The 14,710-nt window shown below is 34.1% G+C and overlaps 1 protein-coding gene across 5 annotated transcripts; it reads left to right on the top strand.

Moving 5' to 3' along the window:
• The first annotated feature begins 475 nt into the window (after positions 1 to 475).
• Positions 476 to 14,348, top strand: LOC112624282 (UDP-glucuronosyltransferase 2B19). Of its 5 annotated transcripts, none has more exons than XM_025384804.1 (7): positions 476 to 829; positions 1,181 to 1,237; positions 2,543 to 2,691; positions 7,146 to 7,277; positions 9,667 to 9,754; positions 10,919 to 11,138; positions 13,599 to 14,348. In XM_025384804.1, the coding sequence occupies exons 1-7, from the start codon at positions 517 to 519 to the stop codon at positions 13,873 to 13,875; spliced, it is 1,236 nt and encodes a 411-aa protein (XP_025240589.1). In that variant the 5' UTR covers positions 476 to 516; the 3' UTR covers positions 13,876 to 14,348. The 5 variants fall into 5 exon arrangements, with proteins under 5 accessions (XP_025240589.1, XP_025240588.1, XP_025240587.1 ...); XM_025384806.1 differs by having other exon boundaries at positions 484 to 672; positions 968 to 1,237; XM_025384803.1 differs by lacking the exon at positions 1,181 to 1,237 and having other exon boundaries at positions 476 to 985.
• Positions 14,349 to 14,710: the final 362 nt, after the last annotated feature.

The raw sequence follows: 14,710 nt of genomic DNA, 5'->3' as shown, positions 1-14,710 counted from the left end.
AGATAAGAGTTTTCTAAAACTGACTGTTATGGGAGATGCACAAGTCTTTGAATATACTATGAAACATTAAATTTTGCACATTAGTTGATAATTTGTATGGTATCTGAATTATATTTCAACAAATTTACAGAAGTTTTTGAACCATGTTTAGCTATTTTATCTTTAGTTCTGTGTCAAAGACACTGCAGGAATATGAGCCTTTCACTGTTACTCTTATGGACACTATTCTAAAATATACTACATGAATCAGGTGATGTGTCTCTCCAAGATCACTGATATTAGCTGAATTATAGCACTTAAAAATATGAAAAGGAAAATAAACTCACTTGTATAAACAGGTCTTCTACCTTTTATTTGTCTCCTTGTTATCCACATGCTCAGACTGTTAGATTAATGTATTTACTTTGAAGTGTAAAAGTTACATTTTAACTTCTTGACTGATTTATACTTGGATGTCACCATGAGAAATGACAGAACAGAGCGGCAACTGGAAAACAAGCATTGCATTGCATCAGGATGTCTATGAAATGGACTTCAGCTCTTCTGCTGATACAGCTGAGCTATTACTTGAGCTCTGGGAGTTGTGGAAAGGTGCTGGTGTGGCCCACAGAATTCAGCCATTGGATGAATATAAAGACAATTCTGGATGAGCTTGTCCAGAGAGGTCATGAGGTGACTGTACTGGCATATTCAACTTCCATTCTTCCTGATCCCAACAACCCATCTCCTCTTAAATTTGAAATTTGTCCGACATCTTTAACTGAAACTGAGTTTGAGGATAGCGTCACACAATTGGTTAAGAGATGGTCAGACATTCGAAAAGACACATTTTGGCCACATTTTTTACACGTACAAGAAATGATGTGGACATATGGTGACATGATTAGAAAGTTCTGTAAAGATGTGGTTTCTAATAAGAAACTTATGAAGAAACTACAGGAGTCAAGATTTGATGTTGTTCTTGCAGATGCTATTTCCCCCTGTGGTGAGCTACTGGCTGAGCTACTTAAAATACCTTTTGTGTACAGCCTCCGCTTCTCTCCTGGCTACGCCCTTGAAAAGCATGGTGGAGGATTTCTCTTCCCTCCTTCCTATGTACCTGTTTCTATGTCAGAATTAAGAGATCAAATGACTTTCTTGGAGAGAGTACAAAATATGATCTATATGGTTTATTTTGACCTTTGGTTCCAAGTATGGGATATAAAGAACTGGGATCAGTTTTACAGTAAAGTTCTAGGTAAGTAATTTTTTCAATTGGTGGCGTGGAGATCTAACTTTCTTGTACCTTTGAAGTTGAGCTTGTTTAAAGCCATAAAGTCAGGCTAGTGGGGGGTTTTGTAAGTAAATTATCAAATGAAAGACAAGATTATCAAACTCACAAACACTACAGAAAAGGTAAATCATAGGATCAGTTAAAACCCTGTGGCCATCAACCATACAGAACACTCCAGGAAGTCATAAATCTGTAAATCAGTGCACCTTAGATTTCTTTAAGCAATCACACCTCTGTTTTATTATACTTTTTTATCTAAAAATGTCATACTCATCAAGAAACATCTTGCTGAATGCCTACTGGTAGATTGAGTAGTTACACATTTTCCTAGAACTATCTATTTAACATTGCAAAATTGTTTTTTTCTTGTATACTTCGGTCTCCTTATTTAGTAATTGCAACATGTACCCGTGTTACCAGGAAGTTTCCTCCACAGTTGAGAGAAAAATGTCTCAATTTCAGAATCAAAAACCAATACATATAATTTGAAGTTTCCAATATTTCTATTCTCCTTCACTTTAAGATGGAAACCATTCATTTTAAGGCCAATCATCTTGTCGAAGTGTGAACATTAAGATATAACTGTGTAGTATTTTTGAAACTATGCATGTTTATTTAAAATATGAGCCAAATTAAGGTTGAACACAAATTTCTGTTTTAATAATTTCTCAAAATTTTCTAGCTGTAATTTGTAAATATAATTACTTACAAACTAATATTAAGATCGTAACATGAATCAAAAACAGTAGTAGGTACAAGGATTTCAGCTATAATTTCAAAATAATAAACAGTTCACTAGAAGATCCAAAGATAAAAGGACTAGATTAATGAATGATGGAACTTAGACTATTTCTTAGAAAATTATTCTTATGGTACAGTAGAATTCATTGATAATGGAGCCCCAAAAGTGGCATATATATATATATATATATATATATATATATATATATATATATTTCTGCTACTATGAAGCTTCAAAAATAAAGAAATGGAGATTAATTCTCCATGGCTTGTTTATGGTTGTGAATATACTGATGTGGCATAACGGATATAGTTTGCCCTCATGATTCTCTCACCACTTTGTCTTTCTTGTAAATATACATGGGCAAAATATATAATACATAAAAATTAAATTATGCCTACGTATGTATATATATTACAAAGCACAAACACTTCACCTACATTTTTGCCTACATTATTCTAACTTCCTTCAGAAAATTACTTAATTATCTTGTGTCATCTACCTTTTCTTTTCTTTTTTCCTATCAGGAAGACCCACTACATTATTTGAGATAATGGCAAAAGCTGAAATATGGCTTATTCGAAACTACTGGGATTTTCAATTTCCTCATCCACTCTTACCAAATGTTGAGTTCGTTGGAGGACTCCACTGCAAACCTGCCAAACCCCTACCTAAGGTAAACTATTACTATTTGTTTGTCTGCTTTGAATTTTCAGTGCGAGTGGTTCTATATTCCTTCGGAGTGTTTGACTTACACTGGAAGAAACATGGGTAGTGGGAAGGTAAAGCACATACCAATTAAAAACTCACATACATGTTGATACCATCAAAAGTTTGTGAATTTCATCATTATTACATATAAAGAGGCATACTAAGAGACTTTGAAAATAGGGTTGTTAAATTTAAGCTTTGATTATGCAACACATAAGAAGATACTGGCCATTCATTCAAAGAATATTTATAAAAGAGATTAGCACACACCACAGGCAAGTGTGTTGTACACAGTTTCTGTCCCAACACAAATTACGTTCTACTTTGAAAGACAGAATATACGCAAGCAATAAAAACTGCGTAAAAACTATTATCTCCAGGGAAAACCCACTGCTAAGGAAGCATCCAGTATAGATAATAGAGAGTATTCTGTAGTCGCCAGTATTAATAATTTAGATGAGAGCTGAACAATATGCAGGAATAGGTGAAATAATGAGGGAGAGAAAAAAAAACACAAAAAGAAAAGCAGGTAAAGTGTTCAGGACAGTTCTCAAGCCTCAAAGTGTAGTTTGCAAGGGAGATACTGAGTAAGAATCAGATGATGCTGACAGGCAAGATAAGAGTCAGATACTCCTTCGGAGTTGAAATATTTATTAAGCACATTTAGGAACTACTAAAAAGAGTTAAGAAAAGAAAATACATGATAAAACTATATCTAAAGAAAGATTCCGAGATGTTCAATAGATTGAATTGCAGAAGGGCCAGACTGGAAAGTTCTGAGCATTCAGAAAATTGTATATGAATTCAAGTAGCAGATGATGGAAAAGTGGACTAGAAAGTGGATGGAAATAATTATGCCTACTTTTGCAGTAATACTAATAACTTCATATTGTGTTGTGTAGAAAAAAGTTAATACAAATAAACCACTTTAAATGTCTCTGGCATATAGTTAGTGATTCAGAAATGCTATTAATTTTGCAATTATGGCTATTTTTATCATTACAAATACTACTAATTACTTAACATGTGTAAGTCACTTGAGATATCATTCATCATTTAATAGCAACTAATTATTCAGTGCTTCAAGACTGCATTCTCTAACAAAGTCCTACCTGTCTTCTATATGACAGTTACCTTGTGGACTTGATTAAAAGAAGACATGTCAGTTCTGACAGTAAGATGAGCGAGCTGAAATTGTAAAATTCTACCATAAGTGATAAGGATCTTCACCAGTATTCTAACTTACAAGAAAATAATTCCTTAACAATATAAAGTGTTATTCTAATAATATTTGAAGCAAGACCCAGGGTTCACTTGATTTTATTCAAATATTTAAATTATTCTGCATTGAGATTCCAGAGGTTTACATCTTAGCATAAACATACCCTATTACAGCAGGTGTTTTCTGCCTTAAAACAAGCAACTCAGTAAAGCTTCCTGGGGTAACTTGTGTCTCAACATCATAGCTGCCTGATAGAGAAGCACAGAAAAAATGAACAATGCATGTATAATAAATACCCAATAATTTCTACCACTTGTATCTGAATAGTGCCCTTAGTTTACAGTAACAAAAGAATTTTGTCATCATGTAACATTATATTCTTTATGAAGAAAAGTAAGAACCTCATATATTTTAAATTGATATCACTGTTCTAAGAAATAGGTAAAAAGTAAGCATTCTTTATTACATTATTATGTAATCTCTTAAGAGATCATTTTTGTCTACCTCCTTATTAGCAGCAACATGGTAACTGATATTTTATTCCATGGTTAAAATTTAATATCTCGGTTGAATGCAAATTGTATGGAATTTATAAGGTAATTTTCTAAAAAGACAAAAGCTGAAGTGAGACTATTGGAAATTCTGTGCCACTCTATCCTACTCTTGAAAGATTTCCCCACTCACATTATGGGAAACCGATAGTGCCAGTAGGAGGGGGAAGAAAGTAGGAGGTGTAGAAGGACAAGAAAAAGGATGACTAGTAGTACAACAGTGATAATTACTAGTACTAGCTGTTGTTAATTACTTATACTAGCTGTTGTTATTAACTTGAAGAAAGCTTTGAATGAAAATCAATGGTTGTGAAACCCATTTTCTAATTGTTTATTATATGAAATAATTGTAAACCCAAGTTGCTTTCTATTCAATTAAATATTAGATTCTCAGATAATTTATGTATATTTTCATAGAAAAGGACAATTGGCAAATGTATCAAGTGTTAAAAATGCATATAGCCATTGGTTTTATAAGATATTTGCATGAAATCATACAGAGAAAAAATCAAGATATACATATTTAATATTTACGGAAAATATTCACAAAATAAACATTGGAAGTAACGAAACATCTTAAATGAAGGAATAATTAAAAACCTACTAGATGCGGCCGGGCGCGGTGGCTCAAGCCTGTAATCCCAGCACTTTGGGAGGCCGAGGCGGGTGGATCACGAGGTCAGGAGATCGAGACCATCCTGGCTAACACGGTGAAACCCCGTCTCTACTAAAAATACAAAAAATTAGCCGGGCACGGTGGCGGGCGCCTGTAGTCCCAGCTACTTGGGAGGCTGAGGCGGGAGAATGGCGTGAACCCGGGAGGCGGAGCTTGCAGTGAGCCGAGATCACGCCACTGCACTCCAGCCTGGGAGACACAGTGAGACTCCGTCTCAAAAAAAAAAAAAAAAAAAAAAACAAACAACCTACTGGATGCATGCTGTAGCATTATAATAATTTTATCAATACACTATTCAATTACAGTCAGCCATAATACAATTAAAGCAAGGTAGAAAATTATAAATATTACAAGATGACACATTTTTTGCTGGAGAAAAAGTATAGACAATAATAACAAAATTGTCTAAATAAATGTCACCATTTTACATTGAGCTATGAAAATAGAACAAAAGCCATGATGAAAACATACATATTTACCTTGATAACATTTCTAGACAGAAATGTTATTAAAAAACTTATTTTCCTTTTAGAACTTTTAATACTTTTATAAAATTCCTTACATAAATTGTGTTTTTTCTTAAGTTGTCACAGAATGGGAAACAATTAGTCTACCTCAATAATGAATCTGTAAACAGTGGTTATATTACTTTAACCCTGGGTGGATGAAGAAAGCTCTGAGCATCAAGCCACTGAGACAAAACACTGAACATAAGTTACATCAAATGTGGCTACAGGTCACTGCAATCACACACAATACCTGGATATGCCATGTATTACCTGGAACAGTACTACAGTGACTCTGACATCATTAACACTAATGTCTTAACACTGAAAGTCATATTTTAAAAAATACTCAGCCATATGTGGTCTGCAAATAAGCATTTGGACTTTTTTTTCCCTTTGTTTTGCAAAGAACACTTAAGAGAAAGTTTTACCCCAATGATTACATCTGAAATTATTTAACTTTAAAAATTGGCATAGATTGGGGAACACAAGTCAGAATGATTCTCAATAAATTCCAGCCAAGTACATTTTCACCAAGATTTGTATGTGGTGTGAGCGAGCTACTCAAGAAGGTGACCAAATCTCCTCTGCAGAAAGGCCTGGCAGTCTCTTCCATTCTGGTGCAAGTGCTGCTGCCTCTGAGACACAGCAAAGAGATGATGAGAGTTCCTCACATGCAGTTAAAGATAGCACATCAATTTAACAGTGTGATTTCAGGGCAATAGGTGTTCCACCGAAACAATCAGCTGAAAAATATGATCATTCAACTATCTTACTATATTCTGTACAATTCTGTATTATAAATGAGACTCTTAGAATTAATTCATAGAAATTCCAAACCACAATAGCAGACTCCAGCATGTCAGTGATTCTTAACCACCACTTTTTACAGTTACTTTTTTTTTTCTTTTTTTGAAAAAAGACTGGAAAACTCCGACAAACTTTAAGTGACGTGTAAAGGATTATAGTAAGATAAATGTAGATTTACATAATCCCAGCTGTGAGTAACTTTTCCTCAGTGCTCAGAGTCAGGGAAGTCAACCACTAATGACTTCCAACTAAAATAATTCTGTAGAAAACCTGTGTAAAATAAACATATGTGATTTAGCAGAACAACAATATAGCATTAAAACCAAGTGGTGCCACTTTAAGGAGCCTACATTAGTACTTATAATATTATAAATGAAGAGTTCGGGTATCTCCTCAAATACTGTGTAAGAGCTCTATTTCATTTCTCTCTTTCACACACACACACACACACACACACAAATATGCACACACACATATTTATACAAATACCCTTAACAGAGGCATCCTATCTAATATTATACATCTTGCAAAAAAACTGAATAATCGAGTCAGTCAAAAAACGAGATTTTCTCTTTTTAGTTTGTATACCAATTGTTTCACAGTGCTTGCTGTGCTGATAATCTATTATGATGGAACACATTCTTTTTTTCACAGGAAATGGAAGAATTTGTCCAGAGCTCTGGAGACAATGGTGTTGTGGTGTTTTCTCTGGGGTCGATGATCAGTAACATGTCAGAAGAAAGGGCCAACGTAATTGCATCAGCCCTTGCTAAGATCCCACAAAAGGTTAGATAAAATGTCTTAATGTTGTGAAAAACTGCTGAAAGAGATTGTTAAAGTTTGTAAAGAATCCAACTGTAGAAACTTCCTGCCTATAAATTCAGCTGTTGGGAAAGCACTAATTATCTCAGATATTAACTCAAAATCAAAAATATATAGGGAAGATGCTAAAATAATACAGAGGGTGTTTTTCATTAGTAATTAATTTGGCATTAATATTGTGATCAGGAATCAATATAATTAAGAGTTGCAGCTAAAGTTTTGGTATTATCATGATATTGGGGTCAGGTAAGAGCTATCACCAAATTCTGCCCCTGTGATTTGATCCTTTTGTTTAAGATTCCCTGAGGGTGTTGTACACCCTACAGACGATAGAAAACATAGCATTATAGTAACTTCACTAGACCAATAGCAGGTATTTAAAAAGTCTGACATGAATCATGCAGTTTAGTGTTGCCATGTTACCCAGCCTTATGTACTTCCTGTATATTTTGGAGCAGACCTATTTGTGTGATATTCAGGGCACTATTCAGACAAAAGGATGGCCTAGGCTGTCAGACAACTAATATAAAGACCAACACAAATAGGCAAATTTGGAGAAAGAGAAAAAGCAGCCTGCCTTGCTGAGGGAAATATAGGAAGGAGTCAAGCAGAAGGAAGCCAGGCAGGGGAACAGGTTCAGATGACGCCTCCATAGTACATAGTAGGAACATGTTTTCTTTTATATCGAATAAAATGTGTATTTGTCAATTACTTTTTAGTTCCCTGTCTGACATAGCCTTCTTGTAATGGCCTATACTAATATTTTGCCAAAAACTCAGTTACTTTAACACTGATGTGACAAATACAACTTAAACACTGTAAATTATTTTTTAATTTATAAGGATTCCTTGGAGGTTCCAAAATTAGTAAAATAAACATAAAAATGTCTTGGCTATAGCAGAACATATTAATCACTGTTGTCAAAATTTTGTAGCACATTGTCTAAGTGTTAGCAACCAGTTGACCAAAATTCAGCAAAATACAATTTTGAATTTATTTAAGAGTTGTACTTTTATTCGTGGTACCAATAGGTTCCTCATTTTTATGTTGAAAAGTATCCAAAATTAGCAATACTGAGAATACTCTAATTTGTGTCGAAAGCTATCACTTGAAATTTTTCTTGGCAGTAGTGCTTGATAATTTGTAATTTCAAAGAAGTTATACATGCTACCTTTGCAGCATTAATTGACTTCTTCCAGGTAGCTTATTTTATATACATGCATTTTTATCAATCAAAGACATCAAACTCTATTAAAATAACATACAGAAAAGTAGATATAAGTGAACTACTTCCCATATTACTCAAAAAATGAATACATCATGTTAAATTTGGTAGATGAAAACTCATAAAATACATTAACACAGAATAAGCATATAGGTCATTAGTAAGTTGTTAGTGCTTTTTCACACTAGAATGCTGAGTACCCAAAAATTTTAACGCATATAATTATAAAAATGTTTTATCTTTTTAAAATGAAATTTTGTTTGTTAACTTTTAATTTCAGGGTAAATGGGAAGGTTTGTTACATAGGTAAACTTATGTCTTGGGGGCTTGTTGTACAGACTGTTTCGTCACGCAAGTAGTAAGTCTAGTACCTTTTAGTTATTTTTCCTGATCCTTTCTCTCCTCCCAACCCCCACCCTCCAATAAGTCCCAGCATATGTTGCATAATATTTCACTGTGTACATATACCACATTTTATTTATCCAATCCATCATTGATGGGCATTTAGATTGATTTCATGTCTTTGAGAGGATGAATAGTGCTGTAACGAACATACATGTGCATGTTCTAATTTATACTCCTTTGGATACATACCCAGTAATGGGATTGCTGGGTTGAATAGTATTTCTGCCTCTAGGATTTTGAGGAATCGCCACCCTGTCTTGCACAGTGGTTGAACTTACACACCCTCCTACAGAGTATAAGCATTTCTTTTTCTATATAACATCGCCAGCATCTGTTATTTTTTGAGATTTTTATAATGGCCATTCTGACTGATGTGAGATGGTATCTCTTTGTGGTTTTGACCAGTGATGTTAAGCTTTTTTTCATATAGAGGTTTGCCCCATATAGGTTTTCTTTTGAAAAGTGTAACAACTTTTTAAATACTTGAACTTTTCATTGATAATCTTATTTGTCTAAGCTACTATTTTGAAAAATCATGATTTCTTATATACCTAACTAATTATAAAAATATGGAAATGAAATGTGAGTATTCCATTTACATCAGTCTGAGTAGTTCTTGTTACTTGACATCCCTTGTTCTCATTGTTAATCTCTTTAGAGTTCTAACATTCTATAACTTTTGAGCTCCTCTCATGGAATAAGATATTTTCTTCACTGTAACAGGTTCTGTGGAGATTTGATGGGAATAAACCAGATACCTTAGGACTCAATACTCAGCTGTACAAGTGGCTACCCCAGAATGATCTTCTTGGTAAGTCTCTGGAGAACAAATATTGAATATATTAGTAACAGATTATTAGAGTATTAATAGTCTTCATGAAACAAGACTATTGAAGATTTGTTATGGAAAAACTTAAAAATAAAATGAAACTTCTGTATATTTATTTTCCAGTCCTAGGGTGAAAAGAATAAACAATAATTGTTGGCATTTTATGATAGGCACCCACATTCTTTATGATCAGAGTATCTTTATTTCAGGTGTTATTTCCTCTCACAGAATTTTTCTGACACTTCCTGGGTTGTCTTCTTTTCTCATATTTCTACAGCCTTACTTTCCTCTTCTGTAGGGTTATTTCAAAAGTCACCAAAAATAACAGCTCTTCTGCTATCACCAGGGACACTGCATTTTGTGTGGGATTAAATCTCTAATCTTAATCGAAAAGTGTTGACACATTTCATAATGAAGTGTGACCTGTCCTTCCTCAATTCTAGCACCACCACCATCTCACTTCTTGCTGCCTTGCACACCCCACATATCACACACTATGACTGAACTTAAGAGAACACATTCTGGCCAGACCAGGTGGCTCACGCCTGTAATCCTAGCACTTTGGAAGGCTGACGTGGGCGGATTGACTGAGCTCAGGAATTCAAGACCATACTAGGCAACATGGTGAAACTCAGTCTCTATTAAAATACCCAAAATTAACGTGGCATGGTGGTTTCCCTGTAGTCGCTGCTACTCAGAAGGCTGAGTAGGAGAATTGCCTGAACCTGGGAGGTGGAGGTTGCAGGGAGCCGAGACTGCACCACTGCACTCCAGCCTGGGTGACAGAGAGAGACTCTGTCTCCATTAAAAAAACAAACAAACAAAAATGAGAGCACATTCTTACATGCCCATCCCTTTTCTGTGCTGTTTTCTTTTTTGCACATTATATTTCCTTGTCCAAATTTCACTTTTTGTTAGTTCAACTGGTAATATTTTATTAATCTTTTCAGTCTGAAGTTAAACACACCACATAGCCTTCACTTACATCTCCAGCAGAATTAGGTGCTCCTTCCTGTGAAGTGTGAAAAGCAATTTCATTTCAGTTCAGTGTGTTATCAAGGAAACACTATCACATTCAGATTCTTCCATTGCGCTTGTATCGTTTTATTCCTATGAATAATTTTGCTAAAATTCCTTCAATCCTAGGTCATCCAAAAACCAGAGCTTTTATAACTCACGGTGGAGCCAATGGCATCTACGAGGCGATCTACCATGGGGTCCCTATGGTGGGCGTTCCATTGTTTGCCGATCAACCTGATAACATTGCACACATGAAGGCCAAAGGAGCAGCTGTTAGATTGGACTTCGACACAATGTCGAGTACAGACTTACTCAATGCACTGAAGACAGTAATAAATGATCCTTTGTGAGTATAACATTTTTTTTACTCAGTGGTATTTTTAGATCGGTTCTCTTGTCAATAGTGAGTATGACTTTTATCCTTTATATAAGAGTCTGATTTTGAAAGAATTTAAATGATTTAAACAATCTGCAATCTGCTTATATGGTTGAGTAGTTATTTAAAAATTTTATATGAACCACGTACATTTAATGAATAACCAATTATTGAAATAATTTTCTACACAAAACTAATTTTAAAGTGATATAGATACAAAGACATATTAAAATAAACGTGACATAATCAATCCACAGTAGAAAGGATAAACTTGAAGTCATATAATAAAATATTTTAATTCAATATCTAAAATGTCTCAAAGTATATCTGTTTTCTCACTGAAAAATTTATTTTTATTATCATTATTGTAACAGACTTGATAATTAAATTTAATTTCCACAGCAGAAAACCCAACTACTTAAACTATAAAATCCAAATGTATTTAGTGTGCTTGCAGTCATGAAGCCGTCACCATTATATCATTTTAGAACATTTTTATCAACATAAAAGAAACCATATGGTATAGAAGTCACTTCCCATGACCCCTTAGCCCTAGGCTAACACCAATTTTCTTATCTTCTCTATAGATTATTCTCTCTACATATTTCATATAAATTGAATCAGGCAACTTATTATGTTGTGAAAATGACTTCGTTCACCAAGTACAATTTTTGTTGTTTTTATTGTTTTTAGCTTTATTTATGTTGTGTGTATTAACATTTCATTTCTTTTTACAGCAAATTCTTTTATAATATGGGTATTTCATATTTTATTTGTCTCTATCATGATCTGATAGGTAAATTGGTATCTTCACTTCAAAATAATGTTTAAGATAATCTTACATTTTTGAGCTGTTTCACTTAGTGTGTGTACATTTATTTTATGTATTTTATACTTCAATTTGTATTTTAGAAGACATATGATGTATTTTAAGAATCAAAGTGTCAAATAATATCAAAATAAGCACACAAAATACAGGAAATCCTAGGGGTTCTATCATAGAGTGGCCAGGGAAAGACTCTCTTTTTGGTAGCATTTAAAGGGTTGCTTCAAAAAGAGATAGAAGAATGCCTTGAGTTGTTGCAAGAAAGAGTACTCCAGGCGTGGGTAGAGGGACACAATGTGTAAGGTGCTAAGATGGAAACTTAAAGAAAAATATAAGGCCAAAGTCCCTAGAAGACCTAGTGTGCATGGGAAAGTGTTTGGAGAAGGGCTTGTCAGTGTCTGATAATGGAAGATCCTGAAGATCAAATAACAGAGTTGGATTTTATTCTTGATATGATGAAAAGTCAGGCAAAAGTCTTAATCAAGACAGTGTCATAATCTGACTTTAATTTCAAAAAAAAAAAAATCATTCTGGTTACTGGGTGGGCAACAGTAGGACACAAAAGATTAGAATAGAAGTAGAGCTCATGGCTATGAGGCATTTCACCCATATAACACAATTCATCTTTAGAAACTTAAGGATGAAAATTCTCAAACTGTATTTTAAGTATATATCTTTCACCACTTAAAATGACTCATGATGCTGAGCATGATTGTGAATGCCTGTTTGAGACCTAGTGGAGCATAATTGGATATTTCATAACACAAAGGATAAATTTGCTTAAGAGTTGGGTACCATTTTCTTCATGATGTGATTATTTCACATAACAGCCTGCATCAAAACATCTCATGTACCTCATAAATATATACACCTACTATGTACTCAAAAAAACTAAAAATTAAAAAAAATAAAATTGCTTATATGTTCTCTGCCTCAAATAAGTAACTTTCTCACCTGAATTTCCATTTTTACTTTAAAAATATTTGTCAATTCTGAAATACAATTTAAAAGGCAAACTTTCTATGATGACTCAAATTAAAATACAGAAATTCTATGTCAATTCTATTACATTTACATTGAATCATATGACACTTTAAAAATCTTTCATAGACTTGATATGCTCAAGCAAATTAACTAACTTTATTTTTTATATTTATTTGTTTATTTTTTTTCTTTTTGAGAGGGGGTCTCACTCACTCACAGCTCGTTTGTTTATGTACTTTGTAGACTGTGGATATTAATCTTTTGTGGTATGTGTAGCTTGTGAAGATTTTCTCTAACTCTTTTTTGAGGGTGTAATGGTGCAATCTTGGCTCACTGCAACCTCCCTCTCCTGGGTTCAAGCGATTCTCCTGCCTCAGCCTCCCAAGTAGCTGGGACTAGAGGTGTGTGCCACCTCGCCTGGGTAATTTTTGTTTTTGTTTTTGTTTTTGTATTTTTACTAGAGACGGGGTTTCACCGTGTTAGCCAGGATGGTCTTGATCTCCTGACCTTGTGATCCGCGTGCCTCGGCCTCCCAAAGTACTGGGATTACAGGTTTGAGCCACTGCGCCTGGCCAAATTAACTTACTTTCAATGTTGATACCTTTGTGTTTATCATTTAGATATAAAGAGAATGCTATGAAATTATCAAGAATTCATCATGATCAACCAGTGAAGCCCCTGGACCGAGCAGTCTTTTGGATTGAATTTGTCATGCGCCATAAAGGAGCCAAACACCTTCGGGTTGCAGCCCATGACCTCACCTGGTTCCAGTACCACTCTTTGGATGTGATTGGGTTCCTGCTGGCCTGTGTGGCAACTGTGATATTCATCATCACTAAATGTCTGTTTTGTGTCTGGAAGTTTGTTAGAACAGGAAAGAAGGGAAAAAGAGATTAATTACGTCTGAGGCTGGAAGCTGGGAAACCCGATAAATGAGACTCCTTCAGTTTACTACAACAAGAACAGGTTGTGATACAAGATTCCTTTCTTCTTGTAACAAAACATCTTTCAAAACTTACCTTGTCAAGTCAATTTTTTTTTTTTCAGATATTTAGTACCTGTTTAACTGTTAGAAATATTTCACTTCAAGGAGGAAAACATTAGGGAAAACAAAAATGATGTAAAGCCATATGAGCTTATATTGAAATTTATTGAGCTTCGATTGAAATTTATTGTTCTAATTCACAGTTTACATGAAAAAAATTAAGCTTAACTACATATCAACATTGTACATGTAAACAAGAACATTAAGAAGTGCACTGACAGTATCAATACTATTTTGCACATACTCGGCATACTTTGGATTCATTTCATGCAGGATTGTGTTGTTTTAACTGTCTCTAAGGAAACTATTAAATAATTAGATTGTATAAAAAATCTCTCTCTTCCTCTTGATATTTTGAGATGAGTAGTGCTGCTTGGCTTTTATTGTGCATCCAACTTCATTGTCACTTTTTTTCCTAAAAGCTTTGATAAAAAATGCTTACTATTTTAGAGTTTCTGTCATTTCCCAGTGGAAAGTATGTGGAATTAGAAATATAGCAACTCATACCTAGTTTCCACTACAAAACGAACTAATTTTACAATGTGTTTGGTTTTTTTGAGCCAATTCTATTTTTTCTGATCATTTAAAAATATTCGTCTTTTAAAATTCTTTTTTGTTTTAGTTATTCAAAAGTTTTTAGGTGAAAGTTTGTCTTTGGTTACATGGATAAGGTCTTTAGTGGTGATT

The sequence above is a fragment of the Theropithecus gelada genome, chromosome 5 (genome assembly GCF_003255815.1).
Source record: "Theropithecus gelada isolate Dixy chromosome 5, Tgel_1.0, whole genome shotgun sequence".
NCBI lineage: Eukaryota > Metazoa > Chordata > Mammalia > Primates > Cercopithecidae > Theropithecus > Theropithecus gelada.
The sequence above is the reverse complement of the archived record's forward strand: the minus strand, read 5'-3'. Positions and strand labels throughout refer to the sequence as shown.